Source organism: Asparagus officinalis, unplaced genomic scaffold, assembly GCF_001876935.1.
Source record: "Asparagus officinalis unplaced genomic scaffold, Aspof.V1 AsparagusV1_Un95, whole genome shotgun sequence".
NCBI classification, from domain to species: Eukaryota; Viridiplantae; Streptophyta; class Magnoliopsida; order Asparagales; family Asparagaceae; genus Asparagus; species Asparagus officinalis.
The window spans coordinates 365,747-392,838 of NW_017972361.1; the positions used below are offsets into that span (position 1 = coordinate 365,747).

General features: G+C 38.1%; 2 protein-coding genes and 1 pseudogene across 11 annotated transcripts in view; 2 read left to right on the forward strand and 1 right to left on the reverse strand.

The window, feature by feature from the left end:
• LOC109827232 (UDP-N-acetylmuramoyl-L-alanyl-D-glutamate--2,6-diaminopimelate ligase-like) overlaps positions 1-8,352 on the forward strand; it is an 11,004-nt gene extending 2,652 nt beyond the window's left edge. The window contains exons 2-8 of one of the 8 annotated variants that reach the window (XR_002243372.1): positions 386-502; positions 658-833; positions 3,048-3,193; positions 5,391-5,518; positions 6,629-7,113; positions 7,236-7,306; positions 7,514-8,352. Coding sequence is in view for 2 of the 8 variants with exons in the window: in XM_020394194.1 (XP_020249783.1) it covers positions 386-502; positions 658-833; positions 3,048-3,193; positions 5,391-5,409 (458 nt within the window). In the remaining 6 variants the exon portion in view is untranslated. Of the gene's footprint in view, positions 1-385; positions 503-657; positions 834-3,047; positions 3,194-5,390; positions 5,519-6,628 lie in introns of those variants that run through there. The other 7 variants (XR_002243374.1, XR_002243373.1, XR_002243369.1 and 4 more) reach the window with 7 other exon arrangements.
• A 5,711-nt stretch (positions 8,353-14,063) lies between these two features.
• LOC109827235 lies at positions 14,064-15,894 on the reverse strand (annotated as a pseudogene).
• Positions 15,895-17,201: 1,307 nt separating this feature from the next.
• Positions 17,202-26,232, forward strand: LOC109827233. Of its 3 annotated transcripts, XM_020394198.1 has the most exons (5): positions 17,202-17,709; positions 18,776-19,678; positions 19,987-20,032; positions 23,758-24,505; positions 25,883-26,232. In XM_020394198.1, the coding sequence occupies exons 1-3, from the start codon at positions 17,565-17,567 to the stop codon at positions 20,022-20,024; spliced, it is 1,086 nt and encodes a 361-aa protein (XP_020249787.1). In that variant the 5' UTR covers positions 17,202-17,564; the 3' UTR covers positions 20,025-20,032; positions 23,758-24,505; positions 25,883-26,232. The 3 variants fall into 3 exon arrangements, with proteins under 3 accessions (XP_020249787.1, XP_020249786.1, XP_020249785.1); XM_020394197.1 differs by lacking the exon at positions 18,776-19,678 and having other exon boundaries at positions 17,202-18,612; XM_020394196.1 differs by having other exon boundaries at positions 18,776-20,032.
• Positions 26,233-27,092: the final 860 nt, after the last annotated feature.

A 27,092-nucleotide genomic window follows, 5' to 3' on the forward strand; every position in this document is an offset into this window, starting at 1 on the left:
TGAGCTCAAATGTGGGTTCTGGCATAAGTGATTAGAGTTCCACACTTCCATGATCCTCAATTCTAAAAGTAATTCACTACTTGTACCTATTTTTCATATGTGGCTGGTCTGAACTAGTAGTTTGCTTTCATTCGGATAAACTTTTGAATGTATTCTTATTTGTTAGATCATAACTTATGAATTTAATCAAACGTATTGATCTATTGATGTTAATTGTTTTGCTAAATCATAGCTCAAATTTCCATAAAAAATGATAGCTAGCGTTATCTACTCATTTCTCTATCAATACATGCTAATCATACTAATTTATGTCAGAATGCCAATACTTTTTCTATGATAAATTCACTGTTAATGCAACTCTATCTGGTCATGTTCTATATTGCAGTTTTTGGATGCGGTGGTGAAAGAGATAGAGGGAAAAGGCCTCTGATGACAAAAATTGCTACTGATAAAAGTGATGTGGTTATATTGACTTCTGACAATCCAAGGAATGAAGATCCACGTACGTGTCTTAACTGTACTATGTGTGTTCGAGCTTTGTTCTTGGTTCATCTATATATTGAAATAGCTGGTCATATTTTAAATTTCTGCACTATTACTAACTTCACTAGAGACTTATACACAATGATCGAATTTCACATTCTTATACTTGACCAGTTGACATCTTGGATGACATGTTGGCTGGCATTGGTTGGACTATGCAAGATTATCTAAAACATGGTGAAAATGACTATTATCCACCCCTTTCAAATGGCCATAGGCTTTTCTTACATGACATTAGAAGGGTAGCTGTGCGCGCTGCTGTTGCTATGGGCGAGGAAGGTGATATAGTTGTAAGTTTCAAGCCGTCATCTATATTCTTCTCTTTTGAAATCGTATTGATTGTTTTCATTAGTTTGTCTTAAAGTCCTAGCTACTACACTAAAACTCTGAAGTTGTGGTGAGAGTTGAGGGTTATTGTTTTATATTCTAACATGCCCTTGCAGGTTGAGCACCCTTTTTATGGGCTGAGACCTGTACTCACACACTAGTATCGATTTTTTGTTTTAAAACCACATTAAATTCGTGACTAGTGGGATTCGAACGGACTTGGGTTGTTCTGATACCATCTTAGTGTCCTTGCCACTACACCGAAACTTTGAAGTTGTGGTGAGGGTTAAGGGTTATTGTTTTATATTCTAACAGTTTGGTTTATCAATACATATAGAAAGTACTTGCAAGACAAAAAAGAACATCTTTCTATTGTGTATTTTGAGGTGAGTATACAAACTTCCTTTAAAGTTAGTATATCCAACTTTGTGCAGCATGCTAGAAAGTAATCCTTGCCTGTTAGACATGTTTTCTACTGCATGAAGTTTGTATCATCGAGTTACTGCAAAACTTTAGGCCCCAACTGGTAGTGCCTTCTCACTTTGCTCGGTTAACTCTTTGCACAATGTTCTCCCATGGTGGCAAATGTAGTACATTATGTCAGCTACATTCAACTTTACATACATTTAAGATGTAGGCATACTTTTGATTGTCTAGATAATATACTTCTTTGCTGTATAATATACCATGTGAAGAGAAGGGAAAAAAATGAAAGCTGTACTCACTAGTATGGATTATAGCATGGTTGGAAAGGGACAATGGTAGAATTAGCAGAGAGTGAGATTGAACTGCTAAAAAGAGAGTTATCTATCAACTGAACTTAATAGATTACTCCCATCATAATTTAGAATGATTGTAACAGGTCTGTGATTGGAATAGGTTCTTTGCCTCTTTAGCTTATATCATCTCTTTGAGATGAATATAGTTCCTGAAGCAAAATTTGCATTTTCACCTCTTCAGACACTCAGTATTGGCAATAAAATAAAGCACATCACCTGCTGAGTTAAATTAACAACTAAAAGCGTCTCTTTATTATACTTTATGTCATCGTCTATTAATCTAAAAATGTCATTTTCAATAAATTTATTAATGCTTTCAGTGTTTAAACAAAAGGTTGAAGCTCTAGCCAACTTAAATGGTAGCATTGCATCAATTTATTTGAGTTATTATCTAATCATCTTAACTTACATTTACATTCCCTTTGAGAAGTTTCTGTTTACCAAAGGTTCAGAAAGTCTGTGCATAACAATAATATTTGAATTTTGAAATGCAAGTTTTGGTTTGAAAATTTCAAAACCAAGTGCATGTTGGTAGTTTATAATTTTGACGTGTTACAAAGTCCTAACCAATCACTCCTCACCCCATCCTACTCCGCAACCAAAAGAACTTGTTCTTTTCAGTGTATCCTTTTCAAATCCTCTGGGAAGATAACGCAAAGATCTCTTCTTGTATTTTTCTTAACGTAAGACATTTTGTATCTAATACAGCTCGTATTACTTTCATGTTATATGCTCTGAAGTCATGCTAGATCAATAGGTAGGTCGATTTTGTGGTTAATTGTATTTGTTCCTTCTTCTGATCAAGGTTTTACAAATAAAAAATCGGAGAAATATCGGATGGCCAAAATGCAAATTGATCACGAATATTTGGAAAATATCAGAGATATGTAGTAAATATTGAAGTATCATATCGGATGATGTGCATATATAATATAATATCCTAAAATGTAATCTAATCATATTTCATGAAATCTAAGCACAAAAAAATGTAAATAATATATGTTTAGGATCACTAACCAATTGTCAAAACTTACTTGGGAAAAGAGCATACTAGAATTTACTACGAAACTTCATGAGGCTGGAATTTTTGCTAAAAGACATCAATTTTTTTTTTGCAAAACTATATTGTTTAGCAATAAGCCATATAAAATGACATATCAGTCAACTTATTAGCTAATATATTAGCTATGTTGGGGATATATCGGTCAAACATTACAAAAAAAGCGTATATTAGGATCATATCGTTTTGCAGCAAGTCTTATAAATGGATATACCGGTAGTATATATCAGATATATCAGGGATATTTAAAACAATGTTTCTAATCTTGCACCTTTTCGTTCTGCAGCCTTTGGTGTCTAAAATTTACTAAACTTGATATGACTTCTTTTCTTCTTCAGGTTGTTGCTGGTAAAGGTCATGAAACTTCCCAAATAGAAGGCGATAAGAAGGAGTTCTTTGATGATAGAGAAGAGTGCAGAGAAGCACTGCACTATGTTGATGAATTGCACCAAGCAGGGATAGACACGAGCGAGTTCCCGTGGCGGTAGGAAGCTTCTATCTGTTTTTCTGAAGTTCTCGTGTTTCTGACATATAATTGCTTTGCTGCAAATTTAACCCTACGATCAAGTATGTTAGATTAATCTGTCACATGAGCTTGCTTAAATGCTATCAAGTGGAAAATCTAGTTAGGCCCACCAATGTTTAATAAGTGGAAGCGCAAGGCGAAGCGTTAGACCCTTTAATGAAGCAAGACATAAGCTTTAAAGCATGAGGCGTAAGCCTCATGAGTTTAAGCATACATATAATATATAGTGGTTTAGTAATTTACAAATAGATATATTCATGTCCTAATTAGTAAATATGTATTAAATATGTGAAGTATAAACAAAACGCAAATCACAATAAACTAAGCTACATGCATACCATATATATTTATACTCATGCACCTGGTCATATTGAAGTTACATAGTGGCAATTTAATGTTAGCCAAAAATCCTTTTATATCCTCCTATCTTGTCTAAAGCATGCGCTTTAAAAGAGAGGCGTTGTATGAAGTGCGAAGCGCACACTTCCGTTATGCTTTAAACGATGAGGCGTAAGCTTTAAGAGATAAATACCTTCCCTCTTGAGTTTTGAAGCGTTTACCCTTCAAAAACTTTAAAGCGAGTTTCGAAGCAAATCTAAAAAAAAATCTTTTTCAAACATTGAGGCCTACATAAGAAAGATTTCTTGGTTGACCATATATTTTTCGTATAGATTAAGTTTCAAACTATTTCCTCTCTCTGGTTAAGAAGATAAACAAAATGAAAATTTTGACTTTGTGTTGAAAGGTTTTTCCTGTCATCTATTGTTGGTTTGCTAAAACCGTTGAGAAATAGAGGAAATGGGAACCAATTATTATGTTCTATCATCTTTTATACTCAGACTGCTGCTGTTGCTATTGCTGCAACTTGTAGTACTGTTAATGGTGCTAGTACTCTCCTGGGAGACACGTGATCTAGCTCTAATATAGACATTATAATTATTTCAATGCCTTTCTAGTTTGAATGCTTTGACTCAACTTAAAATTCATATAGAACTGACATGCCTTCCCATTCACACACTCTGCCATCATTGTAAAGTGAGAAATCTTAGTTTTATTAGAAAGGTTCCTAAATGCCAAATAAGACTCTTAAATTGCAATGACTTTATGAATTTTTCAATTACAGCTCAGCATAAGAAAAACATATATATTTTTAATATAAAGTTGGATGTATGTACAAGGAAAAGCCTTGATTCAAGATGATGTTTTTTTCCCCTTTTGTTTACAATGCTCTAATTTTGTTCATGTCATAGCTTCTTCTGTTAAGAATGCTATGCAACGTCCATATGTAGCATGCAGTATTCTGAACATAACTCCTCTTGAAATTTTTTCAGTTAATTTATTGCTATATACAAAATAGCTTCTTTAAGATTGAATGTTGCTGATTTTATTTATTTTGACGTCACTATGTTCATTTCTCTAAACATTGCATATGGCTCACAATTGGATTATGAAAGAGGATTCATGTAATAACTTATCTACTTTTTTCCCCTTCTCTTACTATATTATTAAACGAGCTTGAATGATTGATATTTTTGCATTTGTATATGAGAAACTGCGATCATGTTTATTAGACAGAGGCATATTGGAAAAATATTACTAATACTAAGGGTGGAAATGTACATGATCTACACACTATATCAGACATTCTTAAATTGTATGCATTGAAACCCTAAGCTAATAGAGAATCCAAAAAGGTGTGATTTTTTTCTGTAAATGTATGTATTGTACATTATATATTCAATTATGTGCCCGTGTCCCATCTCCCACCCTTTAAACAGGGAGGAAATGCATTCGATCATCTTGTTCCCTCCCTCGAATCTGTGACCAACCTAATCACAAGCGCCATCAACTCCCTCGCTTCCTTTCCTATATTTTGCTATTTAATGCCTTAAACAGGATAAAACCAGAATTAGCCTATTGTTTTCCCCCTTTTACCAACCTAAAAATATTTTTCTTAATAAAGTGCTCAGTTTAAGTAGAATTACTGCGAAAGTATCTCTATGACCACTGTCACAATGCATTGTGAGTTGTGACATTGCCAATCTCAAGTGTCACTGTTGGCTCTCTCTTTCCATTCAACTTATTAATATGTATCAAGTTCAGTGAAATATTGCAAGTTTACAGCTTACTCTTGGATCCATCTTATCTTGTACAGGTTACCAGAGAGCCACTGATGTGTCCTACTATAATACATGAGGTCATACCTCAAGCAGGTCATATTATGAAGACATAAGTTCTGTTATTTCATGATTACTATTGAGCTATCATGGAGTGATATTACAGGTCCATTCGCACTGATCCTTTGTTGCATATTACTATTTTATTTTTCTCCCTCATTGAACTCACTTTCTGGACATGAGCCATCTGGAGTAAAGACCTTTTCTGCTGCATTCTATTATGATTTGGAAGTTAACACTATCTAGTAAATTTTTTTGTCATTTATGATCTACAACTTTCACTTTCCAAGTTGCATAATGCTTCCTATCCTCATGTATCTTTTAATTCTTCATCATCCTATTTCTTGTCGATCAGAAATGGTTTGGACCGGTTTGCTACAGAGCACAAATCTCCATGGAGATGTTGACGTTTTGCTGCCAAAGACAATTTAGCTGCAGAGCACAAATCTCCATGGAGATGTTGACAAATTTTGCTGCTTATGTCAATTTAACATTAAAAAAAACTTATTGTGTTCAAAATTTCTGGTCAAGGTCTATCCAGAAATGGGGTTTTTCCATGAAGCCGGCAGGATAGGGATCCTCAAGTACTAATAATTGAACTGTGGTGAAATATTCCTAAAGATCTCCAATATGAGGCTAGCATCAATTTGTTGTTATAATATAAAATTCTCTCTCAATTCTCACCACAACTTTCAAGTTTTATACAGGCAGAAACCTTTAACATGTAATTGTAGCCAATCAGATCAACGTATCACCGCCACAAATTTAAAGCGGGTTCAAAAAGGATAATGGTGATTGAGTTTAGATTTCATCCCCAGAAAAGGGTGCTAACCTACAGTGGCATGTCAGCTTATAAAATTATAACTCACAATCCTCACAACTTCGGAGTTTTGGTGTAGTAGAAGGGACCTTTAACTTTGGAATTTTGTTATGTAGGGAACCTACCTTATTGGTCTGGTAGGTTATACTTATTCAGCTATGAGATGACTGCCAGAGCTCCTAGAGTAAAAAAGAGTAGAAGGAATAAATTAATTACTAAATTTTCTACAGGAAACTTTTCGGCACAAGACAGAATGATGTGATGTTAACACATTTCCCAAATTACTCCAGTTCTACTTTCTAATGATTCAAATTTTTTTTGGGTGCATTGTCTGTTTCTCCTTTTTCATTGTGTATTTCCTTATAAGAATCATTTGAATTCTATTTTGTGTTGCAGTTAGGGGCTTCTACTAGATAAAGGCAATTTTGTCATGAAGATGATCCTCGGTCTCTTCTATCAGAGCCATCTGCAGTTTGTATCTTGTTTGTTTGTAAATTCCTGTTATATTTTGTTATAGATGTTATGTAACAATAAGGCTTGGTGCAGCCTTTCTAAAGCCCCTCAATATTGGAAGTTTTTCCAAGTAGTTCAGAATTTGGTGTTAAATGATATAATTACTGGAAGCAGAAGCTTGTTGTCTCTTTACTTTTTCTCACTCTTGTAAATGAAGAAATTGAATGGACAGCAATGGAGAATATGCAGCAAGCTGAGTCCGCAGTCAAGAAGTTGGAGCTCTGAGATTCTCTTTTGAGATGCTCTTTTTTCTGCCTCAAAGTCGACTCTCAGATTTGCCGCCTGTTCATCTCATCTTTCAAATGTTGATGTCACTAAGTTCACCACTCCATTCTACAGGGAGTAGGGAGCACTGTATGAAATTTTCGGTAATGTCATTACTTGAGAGAGCATATCGTGCAATGTTGAAATCAATCTTCAACAAAAACAGATACCAATGAAATTTCTGTCAAGAAATTTATTTATTAAGTATTTGCTTTTCCTTGTTTAGGTTAACCTAAAAAGGGAGAATATATTAGTTAGTCTTCCAGATTCATTTAACCATCCCAGCTTAGTGAAATTGTAAGAGAAGAACTTTACCTTATTTTCTGTTTTACTTTCTCTTCTTCCTCTTTCTCATGATAATTCTTTTTTTTCCAATTATATTCCTTTTATTTGTTTTTTCAGTTAATTTATAATATTCTTTCATTGCCTTTCCAAACTATCTATATTTCTTAGTTGTATAACCATGTATTTATGTTCTCAAGTGGTTATTTGTTTTGTTTGCAGTTGGTGACGTTGATGGCACCGACCCACCAGTTGTATGTAAGATGGACTATGTCATAATTTTTTCAGCTGTGGCTCCTATGTTCATCAATGCGATACGCGTAAAGCTCAAGAGAGTTGGATATGGGGATAAGTCAGTCAATTTGTTTGTTAAACAATTGAAAGTTGGTATGCATATAAGATACTTTTTTCTCTAGTTGTGCATTGAATATAATTACATGTATTTCGATATAATAACATGCAGATGGCTGTTCTTGTTTTGAGTAGCAAACATGTTTGGATTTCCATATTTTAAACAGGTAAAACCAGGCCCCGCCGAATTCAAGTCAAATCAAAATAGGATATGAATCTCCTGTTTTCTGTGTTTGAGCAGAAAGAGACCAAGACAGTTCAAGCATTTGTGGCCCCCACTCTTCCTCTGCCACTTCCACTGTCATTTTCGTTTCCTTAAAAAAAGACCTGGTAATGAGAATAGGACACAAGCATTTTAATGAAGCAGCTAGAACCAAGGACTAAGATGTTAAGCTGGAGTGAATGGTGGTTAAGATCTACCTCACTTCTTCAGATAGAAAAATGCAATATGGAAAGCAGCCTAAGACAGAGAACTGATGAGACAATTGTTAGACGACAACAGAATGAAGAAGAAGAAGAAGAAGAAGAACTAGTTTATGTGGGAGTGAAGAAGGAACCCTGAGAAGGGAAGGCTACTTTCCGGTGGCTTCTTGAGAATACTTATGAAGAGAAACTGAAGGTTGTTATTGTCCATGTTCATATCCCAAGACAGACGATCCCCTTCAGTATACACTCTCTATCTCTGTTACATATGAAAATTTTCTTTTCTAGCGGATGAGCCACATTCAGTTCCCTTTCTGCTTTTCTTGAGATTTGCGTTAGCCATGATTATTTGCTTCTTAAGTTTCAGTAATTAATGTAAAGGACTTTATCGGTGCTCGTATTTAAAAGAGATTGGTAGATAACCCATTTTTCCCACTACAAATTGGTTGAGAAACAAATGCTGCATCAAGTTGACAGGAAACCAAAATTTAACACATGATTTTGTTATTTATTTATTTATTTTATTCTTTTTCCCACTACAAATTGGTTGAGAAACAAATGCTGCATCAAGTTGACAGGAAACCAAAATTTAACACATGATTTTGTTATTTATTTATTTATTTTATTCTTTGCACATTTTGGTTTTTATCTTCATCATTTTCCTTCAAGCCTTTCCCCATCAAAACAGGGTTGGTTTTATAAAAACAGTGGATAAAGGTTTATGACTGCTTGTCAGCATGTTGTCTATTTTTCACCAGTTAGTTCCACCATCTTTAAAAAAGCAACTCTAAAAATAAAGAAAATAATTTTGATTGAAAAATGTAAGATGACAATCTTTCTTCTGAAGTAGGAAACTGTCTAGACTAATATGTATGATGATAATCTTGTTGTGGGACATTGTGTTAGTTATGTTGCTGAATATAGAAATAGTATCACATTTCTCAATTTACAAAAATGAGTGAATACCCATAGTTAGGGAGGGCCTACACTCAGTGAACTGGGTATGTAATAAAGATGGGGGATGAAATATTTACTGATTGATCTTCTGCAAGTTTGAATCTGAATCTAGTGTAACAAAGGATGGACTAAGCTGAAATTTCAGTTTACTGATTGAATACCCATAGGTAGGGCCTACACTCAGTGAACTGGGTATGGAATAAAGATGGGGGATGAAATATTTACTAACTGAGCTTCTGCGAGTTTGAATCCGAGTTTTTTGTGATGATTACTAAGAAAGAGGAACAGATATTTGTTGTTAACGGAAATTTCAGTTCACAGCTCTTTTACACCATACTTGAATTTTTAGAAACTCAAGTAAGGTTCGGGTCTTACTATCAAGAACATTGTTATATACATGCACTCTTACGGACAAACAGATGTATTACTTAAGTACAAGGTGCCTCTTCTCTTCAATTACACTGATAACTTACAATGAGACTCATGTTAAAAATTGGATGTATGCTAGTTCTCTCTACTTATGTCACTCGTTTGTAGTTGATATTCCTGCAATCACAATCCTTGATGATAAAAGTAGTATTAATTTTTTCCTTTATGTTTTAATTCATTATTCCCAAGGGAAGCGAGCTTCGTTTAAGAAGGATAGAAGAGCAATTGTGAAGGAATACGAACAACGTGAGAGGGAGAAGATGCAAAAATGTTTAGATGGTTACATGAATGTGTGCTTAGAACTAAAGGTGCATTTGCTGTTACTTAATCTTATAATCTTTACTTTTCCTTAAACAGTATATTAACTCTGCGTGATTGTTCCTTTAGAAAGCTCATCTGAGAGCCTTCTGAGTTAACTCTATTCCATTGATTTTTGATTTTTCCGTGAAAACAAGGACGAAACATTTCTAATGTAAAATTATACTCAACTATAAAAGATAATATAGTATCGATGTCAGAAGCCGTTATTCAGAAAATTTTTTTCTTTTTCAGATGCAAGCTGAGAAACTAGTGATGGAGGCAGATGCTGCTGCGAAGGGGCTTTTGGAGCTTATATCGACACATAAGATTGACAATCTTGTTATGGGATCTGCAGCAGACAAGCACTATCCAATGTATACCTATCAATATTTTAAGAATAGTGAAATTTTGAAATGAACTGCAGATCACACCCTCCAGTTTGCTCAGGAAAATGCGTTTTCCTTCTTAACAGCACCTACAATATCGTTTGAAGATTTGATATTCCCAAGTTGATTTTAGCTGATAATATTTTTATAAAAGCAATTATGAGCGGGAAATAATTACTGAGAAATTCTGAATGTTCGATTCATTAAATTAATCATCAAAATTTCACCTTGCACTACTTTTCATGGCTTAAAGTGACATTTATTCAATAAATATCGCAGTAGTCTGAACTGTGGTCTCAGTTCTGTTTTCTTCATGTGGTGACTGTGATATAAAATTTGAAATGTGCAAGTTATCGATAAAGGCGGCCCAGTGCATGAGGCTGCCACCAATGTGCAAGTTATTGATGCTTTTCTTAAATAGTTCAGTTATCCCTCCACTTGATGACTAGCCATCTTAGCAGATATTTCTTTGTCTTCTAGATCACCTAAGATATTATCCTTAAAACACAGTAAATCATAGCAAGAAAGAGGGAGATGTCTTGCTATAAAGCTGACCTGACAGATTTTTATTGCAGTTGAATACCCACTAATGAAAGGTTTTAAAGTCACAGGTCAGGAAGATAAAAGAACCAACATCAAGGACAGCGATTACTGTGATGCAACAAGCTGATTCGTCCTGCAATATATGGTTCATTTACAAAGGAAACCTGATCGGCTCAAGGTGATCCTAGACCTTGTTAAATTTGTTACTTCTGCTTCCTTTTTGCTTTTCTTTAAATTTTGTCACCAGTTAGATATATTGCAATTCTCGTAACTCATTGATTATACTTACCAGTACTTAGTGCAACACATGAAACCTTCTGAATTCATCTGCCATAATTAATTGAGCCATTGATGTAATCCTCATAGTTCATTCATGTATGTTTTCTTTTTAACTGTAAATATGAGAGAGGGAACGATTGACATGAGAATTTCTACTGGGAGAGTGTGTCAATGGAACAATAGCATTTCATGAGAGGATAACATTTAACTCCTGAAAAAAAATGAAAGACATTGTTCACTTTCTTCAAAATTTAGCCTATATTTACTTCCTCCATTATAGTGTGCGCGTGTGCATGGTGCGCGTGCATGTGCATGCATGCAGTGTGGGTGGTGGGGTGTGTGGTTCGCTAGTGTGTATGTGTGGGGGCAGGAGCGAGCACATCGGCATGTGTGTGGGTACGTGGATGTGTGCCCACACACGTTTCTATGTACTTGTGTTTATGAGCAATGGTGGGAAGATTAGTGCTTTAAATGATCATTAGAGGAAATTTCCTCCTTTTTCCAGAGAGTTTTCTTTCCCTTCTATAAATTTTATGCCATGAAGATTATCATGATTGGTCTGATGATGAAATAACAATGTGGATATTGGAGTTTTAGACATAGGGCTTTTGTTATATTAGACCCCAGATCTCCATATTTTTAAAATTAGACCCCCAATCTATTTAAGTTGTTTAAATAAGACCTTAAAATCTATCAAGTATATTAAGTTGTTTTAGATATGACCCCAAATTAGAACAAATATGAACATATAAGGGTCTAGTTTAGAAATGTGAAGATTTTAGGGTATAACACATAATTAACAAATATTTGGGGGTGTAAGATGGCAATGACCCTTAGATGTATCATAAGAGGAAATCCCTCTAGACCCTGCATGCTATGAATAAATTGCTCATCTTCTGTGGAGTTCTCAAAACTTAACAAGCTTCACTAGTACAAAATGAGGCATCCTAAACGGAAAATTTCATCTAGGAAACTCACATTTCCGTCTAAAAAAACTATCTCAGACGGAATTCCTTCTAGGTTGTGAGTCGAGTATGTTGCCGTTTATGATGCGGTATTCTAGACGGAATTTCCGTCTAGGATGTATCCTAGACGGAAATAAAATCCGTCTAGGAAGCTTCCTAGACGGATTTTTATTTCCGTCTAGGATGTATCCTAGACGGAAATTCCGTCTAGGATACTTCCTAGGCAGATTTCCATCTAGAAAGTATCCTAAACGGAATTTCCGTCTAAGATGCGTGCTATAGTTTTTTTTTGAAACAAACTTTGTGTATTGAGTTACAAAGTGAGCATTCCGTCATTATACAAAATTGAAACCTATTTTAAGCAAAAAAAAATTTGATCAATTCTGCAAGTAAGATAATCAAGTTTTTAACTAATTTAATAATCTCTGTTAACAAAATGTATCCATCATTAGACAACACAGCAAAAACATTAAGTTACAAAGTGAGCAACAAAAAAAAAAGATTCCATAACAAGCATCAAGGCACATCCACTGCCTTGGAAAATTCCATATCCAGTCCCTAGGGACATCAATTAGATTACGACTAGAACCATGATCTGCAAATACCTGCATCAAAATTTATACTTGTTTAAGTATTTTACTACAAGGACATTAGTGAAGTCAGAATCATTTGCAACATTCAATTTTATCATAAGGACACAATATTTACCTCATTAACATGGTAATATGTGCCATTGAGTGGAAAACTTCCTCTATTTGTTGTCCTACATGGAATCTGTTCAAGTTGACATACAAATAACAGAAATCATCTAGAATAATCCTTTGTGGGTGTATATAAGTTTGTACTTTAGTGACGAGTCATCATTAAATATAAGATATAACATAGGTCATATATAAATATAAAAAGAACTTAGCATTACCAAAAGTGTCCCTCTGACCATCTGAGTTGGTGCTTCTCTTATGCTATTGCAACTAAAGCATGTATTCCTGTCACATAATTTACTAGTGTTCTTGGTGTTGCAGCATGCAGATGGGGGGCTCAATCGATTGAGCAGTTTCACCTGTTACATGCCATTGCAAGTGCATAAGTAATAAAATTTAGATGCAAACATGTCTTAGATTTCCAACCACAAACAATGTGCTTGTCTGGGGTCCATATAGCTAGAAGATAGGGACATGGATCATCAGCCTTTCTTTTGTCCAGCTGTAACAAGATTTACGGAGCAAATAAATTAACATGATCTAAAGTCGTGCCAATTGGAACATATGAATGCAAAGTGTTTGCACTCTCCTCTCATTGGTATCATGCAAAGTGTTTGCACTCTAAAGTCAAGATTTTGTCCAGCTTTATCATGTATCTCCTCTCATTGGTATCATGCAAAGTGTTTGCACTCTAAAGTCAAGATTTTGTCCAGCTTTATCATGTATATGAATCGATTCATCACTTGCATATGGTTTGCACTCTAAAGTCAAGATTTTGTCCAGCTTTATCATGTATATGAATCGATTCATCACTTGCATATGTTACCCGAAATAAGCTCAATAATCACCTTGCCAAAAGTAATTAACTGATAGTGCATCTCATATCTGAAAAATTAAGACATAATACTAGAATTAGTAGTAAGAAATCTAAATTAGTACTAAGAATTTATAAGCTAGAATGTAGCTTTTATGTTGTTTGAAGCTTTTGTGACTCTGTTTCAAGAACTGACAAATAACAAGAACTATGTTTTTCTTAAACAATAATAAAACAAGCATACTATAATAAGGTAATTCTTGTAAAAAATGCAATATTAATCCTAATTAGAAAAAATAAAAGCAAATAAAAGTAATCAAATCACAGATGCTAGTTTCAACAATAAATTCAGAATACATTTACATGCACGAACTGCCTATGTATCATGTATCTCTTTGTCTGCTCTCTTTTTTATAAATGGCATCACCATTACCATATATTACTGTCCCTATTTGTCATATGAATTTCATGCTTTTATTTAGCTTACAGACTAAGTGGGCATTTGATTAACCAGGTATCAAGTTTTTTGTCAGTCATATGAAAAAAAAGTAATAGAAGGAAATGGAACATTCAATTCAATCCTCGCGCTTATAGTCTTTGAATAATAAGAACAAAAAATAATTAATAAAGCCATAAAATTGCATCAAATTTTATCCCAAACTTTTGAAGTCAAAATAGCAACCATGGACATTTGAAGGCAAAGCATTCTAACTGCAACAATACCTTTCATGTAACTCTCGTAAGCCAGCTGCGCGGCCAACAGGTCGAAAACCCCGGCCCCTACTGACTTGAATACCGTCACCTCCTCCTTCTCGCCAGCGTCCCCAGCCACATCACCGCTTCTCGAGGCACCCCAACCAGCTACCATGCCTCCTCAATCGCGACAAACACCTGCCCTCGTCTCACCGCCACCTCATCGCATTCCCTCATTTCCCTCGTATACGACCCCATCAGATTCAAATGCGCCCCCTTCTTGATCAGCTCCTCTCTCACCAGCGGCCTCTCCGAGCTCGTGGCGCAGACGATGACATCAGCGACCTCGACGGCCCCATCGAGGTCCTCGTCAACCTCGAAGGTGAGCTCGGGCGGGTGGAGGTTCCGGAGGCTGGGCTAGGGTTTGGGATCTGGAGGGGGTGCGGTTCCAGAGGAGGAAGCGGGAGAGGAGGGGCGGTTTTAGAGTGTGGCGGAGACGAGGTGGGGGGCGGGTGCCGGCGCCGTGTGAGGGGCACAGAGGGGAGGGGGAGAGGGGGGAGGCGGCCGACGGAGAGGGGAGGTGTGGAGTAGGGTGAGGAGAGTGCTGTCGAGGGAGGCAAGGGGTTAGCCGGAGGAGGAGGAGAAAAGAGTACGAGGCTGAGATGGAAGGGGAGAGGGAGGGGAAGGAGATGGCTCGGAGATGGTAAGGAGGTGTATCGACTGAGGGATTTGAGAGAGACAAAGAAAAAGATCTAAAGGATTTGAGAGAGATGGGGTCTTGAGATAGGGGTTTGAGCGCGGAACCAAAGAAATTAGAGGGGAATGGAAAAAAAGTTAGGGGGAGCAGGTTTTATTGTTTTAAATTTTATTTCTAAAAGGGGACAAGCATCCTAGACGGAAAATTCCGTCTAGGATGCATTCAGTTTAGGATGTCATCTGTCTAGGATGCATCCTAGACGAAAATTTCTGTCTAGGATATGTAGCTCATTTTTAAAAAAAATAAAAAAAAAAACCGTCTACTTTGTTATCCTAGACGGAAATTTCCGTCTAGGATGTTTTATCCTAGACGGAATATTCTAGACGAAAATTTTCCATCTAGTTTAATAGCAAACTAGACGGAAAAATTTCCGTCTAGAATATTCCGTTTAGGATATGTGATTTTCTACTAGTGCTTGATCCACTCTGTGATCAAGATGTATAGTTCCTGCATCCGCTTATGATTTGAGTTGTCTGGTTCTTGTTTGAGCTAACTGGGTAGCATTTCTTGTTTGTCCTTTATGGTATTCTGAATTGAATGGTTTATAATTCATTTTACGCGTTAGAGTTTAGTTTGTTAGTAAGCTTCACATTTTGATGCTCATACTTTGATAGGAAAGAATTTCTAGACAAATCAGGGGTTGACCTTCACCAACTTCCATCCCGAGTTCCTTATCAAGCCAATCCAATCAGTTGAGGTCCAGTTCCTTATCGGATGGTTATGCTGATACCTCAAGCTCGGATGCCAACCAGCATGATCTTGATAGGCAAGTCCTCTGAGAAGAAACAACATTAGTACCCTATGCTTCTCCTGTCATAACACTGAATTCTCGAAGCAGGTTTTGTACAAAGGAAAATCTTGGCACTGATGCTAGCGATACAATCTCAGTAAGTTTTTATTACTAGAATGTTCCTTGTACGTCACAAATGTTACAGACTTTAGCTGTTTGGGTTCCTTGTCAATGCACAAGGATGCTGAGAGCACAAAGGAATCAATACCGTTGGTTCACAAGGGTGATTAGGATTTTTTTACTTTTTATCTCCACAGAATGAGCGGGTATGAAAATGTATATGATTCCCTTTCCAATCTTTTAGAGTGCCTTTGGGTCCCTTAATATCGTTGGGTGTCTCAATATCTGTCAACAGTATCTGTCAACAGTGTCGGTGATCATGCCCACAATTGCCATGTGCTTTTTCTCAAGTTTTTAATGATAGCATAATCCATAATCTAAATCTTTGGACAATAGCTACTATCTACAATAACACAATTGTCGCATTATGTCCTACATTGATCCAGCAATTTTCTATTTAGCCTCCATCAAGTGATATTTTCAGATATAACGGGGAGAAAATATCCCATGATCTTATTGTTTTTCATTTACTTCTATTGGAAGAATTTGATAATAGAGTGCATGTCAAACTCTGGGATGCCCTCATAGAAGTTGAGAGATTAAAGAAAGAGGTTCGCGAGGAGTCCCTAAGGCATCAGAAAGTGGAAAAAGATGCAGATAAGGCTCTTAAAAGGGTGAGGCTTTTACGACATTTAGTGGTACTGTAGTTTAGGAATCCCGTCATTCCTGGCAATCACGACTAGTACTATAGCAGTAAATCTATCAAACATTTGTTAGAATTCTGATACTGTCATGGAAACCTTCCTGGTTGGTAAAATATAAATTTGCTGCATGAGATACGCTCAAATGAAATAACTTTCATTTACAGTGCAAAGTATCTGAGAATTTACTCGACGAAGTGACCAATCGCAAAAAAGATACTGAGGAGGCACTTGTGTGAAAAAAACAGAGGTTGAAATTCTTAAGAATCAGCATGATGATATATTTGAACAATTTCAGATAGCAAACGGGCAAAACCTAGCATTGAAAGTTCATATTGCAGAATTCAAAGGCATTGTTAGTGATCTTAAAGGAGAACTTGCAGAAGCTCGACATCTGTTAAATACTCTTGTTAGAATAAGTTTATTGGGTATTGGGTTAATGGGCTGTGACCCGTTAACCATACTCCTCTTTGTATGCATATATATATGTATTCTTAACTATCTTAATGACTCAATTGATTAGGGTTTTTGATCCTTCAACATGGTATCAGAGCGATACCCTCCAAACCCTAACCCTTGTTCTTAAAAAAAAAAAAAAAAAAGTACTAACCTTCTCTGCTCTCCTCCGCTCCGCAACCGGACTTCACCACCCTCCAAACCCTAACCCTCGACGACGGTGCCGGAGTCTCTTCGAGCTGCTCACCACCGCCCTGCGTTTAGTTCTCATCGCCGCCATCAAAAAAAAAAAAAAAAACATCGTCCTCTCCTTTGCTAGATCCGCTGAGCTCCAACCTCCTCTAGCCGCAGACCTCCGACGATCCTCTTTCCTCCAGCCTCGGCATAGTCAGCAAAGAAAGCATCCTCGTCTGCAGCATATTTCTCAACAAGTGGGCGGAAGACACGATCAGAGAGGAGAGCCTTGTCGGTAATAAGATAAAGAAGGTCAACTGCCCTCTTTTATCTTTTAAAGGCTAACTGCCTTTTGTTTCATTAAAATAAAGTGGGGGAATGTCGAGAAGGACTGACGAAGGAATCTTGAAACTCTGTCCGCTTATGTGTTAATCTCAAATCAAAGGATTCTTTGATTAAAACTCCTTTTTGCTACTACTGACTATCCTATAACAATGTCTTTTGATATCTCCTCTGATGTTACTACTGTCACTACTCCTACTACTGAGATTTCTGCACCAAAGGTGGTTTTGGGAACCACGGTAAAGTTAAATGGCACAAACTATCTTCTTTGGGCACATGCCTTTCGTATTTTCATTGGTGCTCAGAACAAATTAAATCATCTTCTGGCATCTCCGCCCCTCACTACAGATCCTACCTACAGTTCATGGCTATCGTCTGATTATTGTGTTATGACTTGGCTTCTAAACAGTATGGAAGCACAGATCAGTAGCAGTGTTATGTTCTTAACCACTGCGAAGGAGATGTGGGACAGCCTGAAGATTATGTACGGGAATGAGAAGAATGTTTCCCGTGTATTTGAGATCTATGAGCGACTGTTTGCACTGAAACAGGGAGATAGATCAGTTCCTGAGTTCTTTGGTGAGTTGAAGGGACTGATAGACGAACTGGAGATGCATCAGCCTGCAGTAGCTGATGCAGCGACGCTGTTGGGATATCGCCGTGACCTGGCGGTGTCCAAGTTTCTTTCTGGATTGCACCCTACCTTACAGTCCCAGGTGAGGGGACAGATATTGGGTGGAGATACCGTTCCTTCACTAACTGCTACATTCTCCAGAGTTATGCAGGTCTCTACTGGTGTTACTTCTACCACTGCACCGTCTCCACCTTCAGTTCATCAGTCTGCCATGTTCTCTAGTCGAGGCAGAGGCCGCGGTCGTGGTCGTGGTCGTGGTCGTGATTCAGGGGGAGGACGTGGTTCCTTTAGTGGGAGACATGATGATTCTGATAGGGGCTCACGTCAGTGTAGTCACTGTGGGAGGACCAATCATGTTTCTGAGAAGTGCTGGGAAAAGTTTGGTCGTCCTCAGTGGGCTCAGGTCGCTGACGCCGAGTCGACTCGCTCGTCTATTTCTGCTACTACTTCTGGTGGTCCAGCTGCTACTGCTACCACTGTTCAGATTTCTCAGGCAGATTATGAGCGATTACGCCAGCTAGAGCTCTCTCAGAACAGTCATTCTGCTACTCATGCATCCTCTTCAGGTATGGATGCTTACATAGCTTCTTCTCACAAACCCCGGGTACTAGATTCTGGAGCCTCATCTCATATGACAGGTATAAAGGATCACTTTGTATCTTTACATCTTTGTAAAGTTAAATGGCACAAACTATCTTCTTTGGGCACATGCCTTTCGTATTTTCATTGGTGCTCAGAACAAATTAAATCATCTTCTGGCATCTCCGCCCCTCACTACAGATCCTACCTACAGTTCATGGCTATCGTCTGATTATTGTGTTATGACTTGGCTTCTAAACAGTATGGAAGCACAGATCAGTAGCAGTGTTATGTTCTTAACCACTGCGAAGGAGATGTGGGACAGCCTGAAGATTATGTACGGGAATGAGAAGAATGTTTCCCGTGTATTTGAGATCTATGAGCGACTGTTTGCACTGAAACAGGGAGATAGATCAGTTCCTGAGTTCTTTGGTGAGTTGAAGGGACTGATAGACGAACTGGAGATGCATCAGCCTGCAGTAGCTGATGCAGCGACGCTGTTGGGATATCGCCGTGACCTGGCGGTGTCCAAGTTTCTTTCTGGATTGCACCCTACCTTACAGTCCCAGGTGAGGGGACAGATATTGGGTGGAGATACCGTTCCTTCACTAACTGCTACATTCTCCAGAGTTATGCAGGTCTCTACTGGTGTTACTTCTACCACTGCACCGTCTCCACCTTCAGTTCATCAGTCTGCCATGTTCTCTAGTCGAGGCAGAGGCCGCGGTCGTGGTCGTGGTCGTGGTCGTGATTCAGGGGGAGGACGTGGTTCCTTTAGTGGGAGACATGATGATTCTGATAGGGGCTCACGTCAGTGTAGTCACTGTGGGAGGACCAATCATGTTTCTGAGAAGTGCTGGGAAAAGTTTGGTCGTCCTCAGTGGGCTCAGGTCGCTGACGCCGAGTCGACTCGCACGTCTATTTCTGCTACTACTTCTGGTGGTCCAGCTGCTACTGCTACCACTGTTCAGATTTCTCAGGCAGATTATGAGCGATTACGCCAGCTAGAGCTCTCTCAGAACAGTCATTCTGCTACTCATGCATCCTCTTCAGGTATGGATGCTTATATAGCTTCTCCTCACAAATCCTGGGTATTAGATTCTAGAGCCTCATCCCATATGACAGGTATAAAGGATCACTTTGTATCTTTACATCTTTCTAATAAGTTTCCCTCTATCCGTATTGCTGATGGTACTCTTTCTCCAGTTCATGGTGATGGAGTAGTTCATGCTACTTCATCTTTGAAACTATCTGATGTGTTATATGTTCCTAAATTTCCTGTTAGCTTATTATCCATTAGCAAGTTTACAAAGCACAATAACTGTAAAGTCACTTTTTTTCCCTCTTATTGTGTTTTTCAGGACCTAGCAACTGGGATGACGATTGGTTCGGGGCATGAGAGAGGAGGTATTTGGTTCGGGGCATGAGAGAGGAGATATGTACTATTTGGACGATAGTGTGTCAGATACTGGTCTTGTTGCATCACAGCCTGACTCTACCTTACTGTGGCACTGGCGTCTAGGTCATCCTTCACTGCAAAAGCTTAGATCGGTAGTTTCTATTCAGCCTTCTGTTTCTTCATTAGGTTGTGAGTCGTGTGAACTGGGTAAGCACCATCGTGCTACTTTTCAGAGTCGTGTCAATAAACGCAGTAGTGTTGCGTTTGAGTTGGTTCATTCCGATGTTTGGGGTCCTTACCGTGTTTCCTCTGTGAAAGGTTTTCGATATTTCATTGTCTTTGTTGATGATTTCTCTCGCATGACTTGGTTGTATTTGTTAAAAGAGAGGTCTGAGGTCTCGAATGTTATTGAACTTTTTTATAATGAAATAAAAACCCAGTTCTCTACTTCTGTTCGTATTCTTCGTACTGATAACGCTTTAGAATATATGAAAAATGATGTTACAAAATTTTGTGCACTTAATGGTATTATTCATCAGACTTCATGTTCTCACACTTCACAACAAAATGGAGTTGCTGAGAGAAAGCATAGACATATTCTAGATGTTGCTAGAACAATGATGATACATATGAATATTCCAAAGTATTTGTGGTCTGATGCTGTTCTAACTGCCTGTTATTTGATTAATCGCATGCCTTCCTCTGTTCTTGATGGTTTGATACCATTCCACTGTCTTTATCCTGCTAAAAAACGTTTTTCTGTGATTCCTCGAGTTTTTGGTTGTACGTGTTTTGTTCAGGATTTGACACCTGGTTTGGATAAATTGTCTTCTAGATCCATTAAGTGTGCTTTTGTTGGATACTCACGTACTCAAAAAGGGTATAGGTGCTATCATCCCTCCACCAGAAAATATTTTGTGTCTGCTGATGTTACCTTTTTTGAGTCTGTCCCATATTTTTCCTCTGGTTCCACTACCTCTGTCAGTCCACAGGTGCCACTACCTTCTACGGCTCCCACTACTATTCCGGTATCTGCTCCTGAGGCTACTGCACCAAAGCCTCTACTGACATACTCTCGCCGTCCTAAAGTACATACACCTGTCTCTGCTCTCGCCGTCCTAAAGTACATACACCTGTCTCTGCTCTCGCCGTCCTAAAGTACATACACCTGTCTCTGCTCCTGCTGACTCTTCTTCTCCAGCTGCAGGTCCATCTCATGTCGAGCCTCATATCTCTTCTGACTTAGATGTTCCTATTGCTCTTCGTAAAGGTAAACGGTCTTGCCCAAAATATCCTATCTCTCTTTTTGTCTCTTATGACCGTCTCACCCCATCCTTTCGTCAGTTTGCATTGTCCTTGTCCACTGTATCTATACCCAGGTCACATGAGGAAGCTATGTTAGTACCAGCCTGGAAGCAGGCTATGGATGAGGAGATGAATGCACTGCTTTCTAGAGGGACTTGGGATTTGGTCTCTCTACCTGCTGGAGCGACTGTGGTTGGCTGCAGATGGGTGTATACCTTGAAATATCGTCCTGATGGGTCTGTTGATAGATATAAAGCTCGCCTGGTTGCTAAAGGATATACCCAGACATATGGTATTGACTATTTTGAAACCTTTTCTCCCGTTGCTCGTCTCAACTCCATCAGAATTCTTTTCTCTTTAGCTGTTAATATGGATTGGGCGATGCACCAACTAGATGTGAAGAATGCTTTCCTTTATGGTGATTTGGACGAGGAGGTTTATATGGAGCAACCTCCTGGGTATGTTGCTCAGGGGGAGAATATTATCTGCAGGCTGAGGAAGGCCATTTATGGGTTAAAACAAAGTCCACGAGCTTGGTTTGATAAATTCAGCAATGTTATTTCTAGTGTTGGTTTCCAACGCTGCCAGTCTGATCACTCTGTCTTTCTTCGACGCACAACTGGTTTGGTTATTTTAGCCGTATATGTTGATGATATTCTGCTGACTGGGAGTGACTCTATTGCCTGAGACTAAGGAGTATCTAAACCGTCATTTTATCACTAAGGACATGGGAAAACCAAAGTATTTTTTTGGGATTGAAGTTGCATATCAAAAGCATGGCCTGTTGTTATCCCAAAGGAAGTATGTGCTAGATTTATTAGAAGAAACAGATCTCTTGGGATGCAAACCTGCAAGCACTCCAATGGAGGCAAATGTTGATTTGTGGCGTGATGATACTTCTTTACTGGATGATGCTGGACGATATAGGAGACTGATTGGGAAGCTAATCTATTTAACAGTTACCAGACCTGATATTACATTTGCAGTAGGTGTACTGAGCAGATTTATGCACAAACCTAGAGAGGTTCATTGGACAGCTGCTCTAAAGATTTTGGCATATGTCAAGAGTTGTCCTGGTAAGGGATTGCTATATAAGAAGCATGGGCATACTCACATTTCTGCTTTCTCTGATGCTGGCTACGCAGGAGATATGGGAGACCGAAAGTCAACCTCAGGATTCTGTACGTTTGTTGGAGGTAATCTTGTGACTTGGAGAAGTAAAAAACAAGATGTAGTATCACGGTCTAGTGCAGAAGCCGAATATAGAGCAATGGCTCACACTGCTTGTGAGATGGTTTGGCTACGAAAGTTTATGACAGAACTTGGTTTTGATCAGCCTGGACCCATGCCAATGCATTGTGACAACCAGTCTGCCATTTATATTGCACAGAATCCTGTGTTTCATGAAAGGACAAAACATATTGAAGTTGACTGCAATTTTGTCAGAGATGCTTGGGAGAAGAAGATAGTGTCTCTCATATTCACTCCATCCTCACAACAACTTGCTGATATTCTTACCAAGGCTACTTCTTCAAAGGTGTTTTCTACTACATGTGACAAGCTGGGCATGATGGATATCTATGCTCCAGCTTGAGGGGGAGTGTTAGAATAAGTTTATTGGGTATTGGGTTAATGGGCTGTGACCCGTTAACCATACTCCTCTTTGTATGCATATATATATGTATTCTTAACTATCTTAATGACTCAATTGATTAGGGTTTTTGATCCTTCAACAACTCTAAAATTGGAGAACGCAGACTTGCAGCTGGAACATACTGAAGCGGTCAAAGAAGTGGAAAAGCTACGTCAAAAGAATGAAATAGCGACCACAATAATCATTCATGAAGCAACAAGCTTCTCAGAGTTCTCCTACTCTGATATTGATTGTGCAACATGCCATTTTAGTGATTCACATAAGATTGGAGAAGGCGGATATGGGAGTGTTTACAGAAGTTTTCTTCGAAACACTATGGTGGCCATAAAATTGTTGAACCTGCAAAGCATTCAGGGCCAATCAGAGTTCTACCAAGAGGTAAATCAAATAGTTGGAACTCCCACTAATCCATACACATTTAAGAAGACACTGAAAAACATGGAATATGTATTTATTATATAAATATTATTCTCTATGAAGGATTCATATAGTTGCCCAGAGGCATCTCATAATGACCACATTAAAGAAAATCAATTATCTCATTTTACTGTTTTTGATATTGATTTCATAAAATTACTGAAAATCACTTACAACTGACACTTATATATTAAACAAAAACATAGCTATGAGTTGATAGGCCCTGTATTCATGTCAGTTATTGATCGAGTTCTCACATCTCATTGATACAGATTAGTTTCAAACTTGTATACTTTTTTGGTTACACAAGCGAATACTCATATGAAAAATTAACTTGTTTTTCCCACGTTATGTTAGGTGCGTGTTCTTCGTTACATGAGACACCCAAACATTGTCACCCTTATAGGATCATGCTCAGAAGCTCGAGCCCTCATCTATGAATTTCTTTCCAACGGAAGCCTTGATGACTGTCTTAACTGCAAGAACAACACCCCGCCTCTTACATGGCAGGTTCGCACCCGTATTATCTGTGAGATCTGCTCGGTTCTAATATTCCTGCACTCCAACAAGCCTTATCCAGTGGTTCATGATGATCTTAAGCCTGAAAACATCCTCCTTGACTCCAACTTCATAAGCAAGCTCAGTGATTTCGGTATCTGCCGCCTCCTGATGCAATCTAGTATCTCTGCCACCACCGTTTATCGCCAAACTCAGCCGAAAGGAACCTTTCTATACATGGATCCAGAATTCCTCGCAACAGGGAAGCTCACTACACACTCTGATGTCTACTCATTTGGTGTCATTATGCTGTAGCTTTTAACAGGAAAACCGGCACTTGGGATTGTCAAGGAAGTGAAAGAAGCATTAGGTAATGATGTGTTTCATAAGATGATAGATCATGCTGCTGGTCGTTGGCCTTTTGTGCAGGCTAAACAGCTGGCCTATTTGGGTTTGAGGTGCTGCAAGACGAGGAAGAAGCGACCTGATCTTGTGAGAGAGGTGTGGAGGGTGCTAGAGCCCATGATGAAGACAACTTCATTAGCTATGGCTTCGTTTGGGTCAGTCATGGAGTACAGTTGCCCTATCCCAGGTCACTTCATTTCAGGTTTGTCTTGCTGTACATTTACACTACATTTTGTAATGCAACTTTGGTGCATTTTCCTTGTACCCACTGTTTTAAACGTTGGATATCAGAGTCATGTTGGATGAAAAAAATATCATATCTTGGTAACTATCAGAGTGTCTTATTGGATATTGTTAATTTGTGTCATAGATGTCGTAAATGAAATCTAAACATATAAAACTGTGAAATCACGTAACTAAGGCATATTTAGGGACCAGAGAGGTTGGGAGAGATGCCACTAAGAGGAGTCTAGAGAAAGACGTGAGATATCAAGAAAGAGGAGGTTCTTACCAGTGACATGCAATCGAGTGATGAAGGGGTGTTAAGATGTTAAGGGTGAAGTGGCTCTCGATTTGGAGTAAGGTGAGGTGAAATGTTGGGGGTTAATTGAGCTCTAATTCCTTCTTTTTTGAGATTTGTATAAAGCTGATATTTTGAACTGAGGGCTCAATGCCCAAGTCACAACCTTGAAAACATATATTAAATGAGCCTGATATAGCATCATTTGGCCTGTATTTGCGCTCTAAATGTTGCTTGATACGTAGGAAAATATGAAAGTTCCCAAAATGGTAAATAAAACCTTTCTAGTCGCGACGAGCACTATAAAGTGACATTTCGGTGACATAATCAGACTTCCTGGGTGATCTTTTTAAACCCTGTTGTATCTAGTGATTGACTTGACATATTTCTAGTTATGAGCTGAGCTGCTGAAGGGTCTTTGAGTCATTCTTCGAGAGGTCATTTTTTAGTCACAAAGTGTCAAAACAAAATCAAGGATCAATTCATGTTTCTCCCTTTTTTTCCCACAGTTATATCCATGAGTATCTCATCATTCTGACACTTGACCAATTAATAGTGGTATTGTTTTTACCTAGTTTGTTTAAGTTCCGACTAATCTGCTATTTCTTCTCATGTTCTCACAGCTTTTTTCAGGTCTTCAGGGTATATCTAAAACTTATTTATGTTGGAAGATTTGATGACTGATTAATAATTATCTTGTCTTTCCATGTTTCTTGAAAATTCCAAAAGATATATATGAAGTTAAACCTGGCAATTTGTTATCTTTTCATCAAGCTTCTAGCTAATTTACAGTGCTTTCATTTAGATTCCATATTTTGCGTGTTATTTTTTTCCCTTCCGGCTTTTTTGCATTGCTTTTATCCAAGCTTTAGGCTGAAGCTTATATTGTTTTCCTGTATAGCTCCCGTTTTTCCAATTGCATTAACTTTCCAGTAGTTGTCTTTGTTTTGCCGTGAACAGTTATGTTCTGCTTTTTATGAAACGTAAGAAGCCTTCATAGTAGCAATATTGTTTCTTGATTGTATCTAATTGCATTCTTGTTGCATGCATTAATCACAGGAAATCATGTGGGACCCACACTTCGCAGCGGATGGTTACACATATGATGATATGAAGCTGAGGCTATAAAAGGATGGATGGATACTGGGCACATAACCTCGCCAATGACTAATCTTCCACTTCCTCACTGCGAGCTTATCCCAAATCGATCTCTTCGGTCAGCCATTCAAGAATGGATTCAGCAACATCAGCAGTGATGATCCTTTTGTCCTCTGTTTTCTTCCATGTTGCGTAGTATCTGGGTACCCTGCTTGCTTTACAATTATCGAGGAATATATTATAGAAATCCATGCTATTAGGAACAAGGACAAATTTTCAAAACAGACCCTTTTGGGTTTTTATTTGCAAAAAACGACCTATTTCGAAAAAAATTACAAAAACCGACCTGTTTTCAGCCCAGCGCTGAAAACAGGTCGGTTTTTGTTAAAAATTTTCCGAAACTTCACGGGAGTTAAACTCCCGTGAAGTTTAATGTATTTTTAAACTTCACGGGAGTTGAACTCCCGTGAAGTTTAATTTATACATAAATTTTCACGGGAGTTCAACTCCCGTGAAGATTTATGCCCAGATGCAACGCCAGGCTGTTCTCTGGAAGTTGGGACTGCAACTTCACGGGAGTTGAACTCCCGTGAAGTTACAGGTTATACTTAACATGCATAGAATGCTGTGCATGTTTTGTATACATACCTGTTAACTCATATATACACCAATTTATTTGCAAACAATCACAACAATATATACATGATTTAACCATGAATTAAACATGCACGATTATATATATGAACAATAATTGATCTTCAAAAGTTTAGTATTTGAAAATTCAGGAAAGTTACAAATTTTAACAAAATAAGTTCAAATACAACCCAATATAGAGCGTACGCCTGTCCAAATGAGCGAGACCTGTCCTCACGGCCTGCGAACTCGTCGACGTGAGTCTTATGAAACACCTACGCTATGCTCTTCTTGATCCTGCTGATGAGCCCTAACGCCACCTGATCCTGAATCTCAGTCACGTGCGCATCAATATCAGCATCAATGCTGTCTAAAACACGGACCTGCGAGGTAAACAATTTATTAAGTACCAATTTAATAAAAAATATTATAATTTAGCTTAGAAACTTACGTAATCTCTCTCGTTCATCCCACTTGTTATTCATCTCTAATCGAGGATTGCTACAAGTGTGGAGTCCATTGTATGTCGTGATTTTGA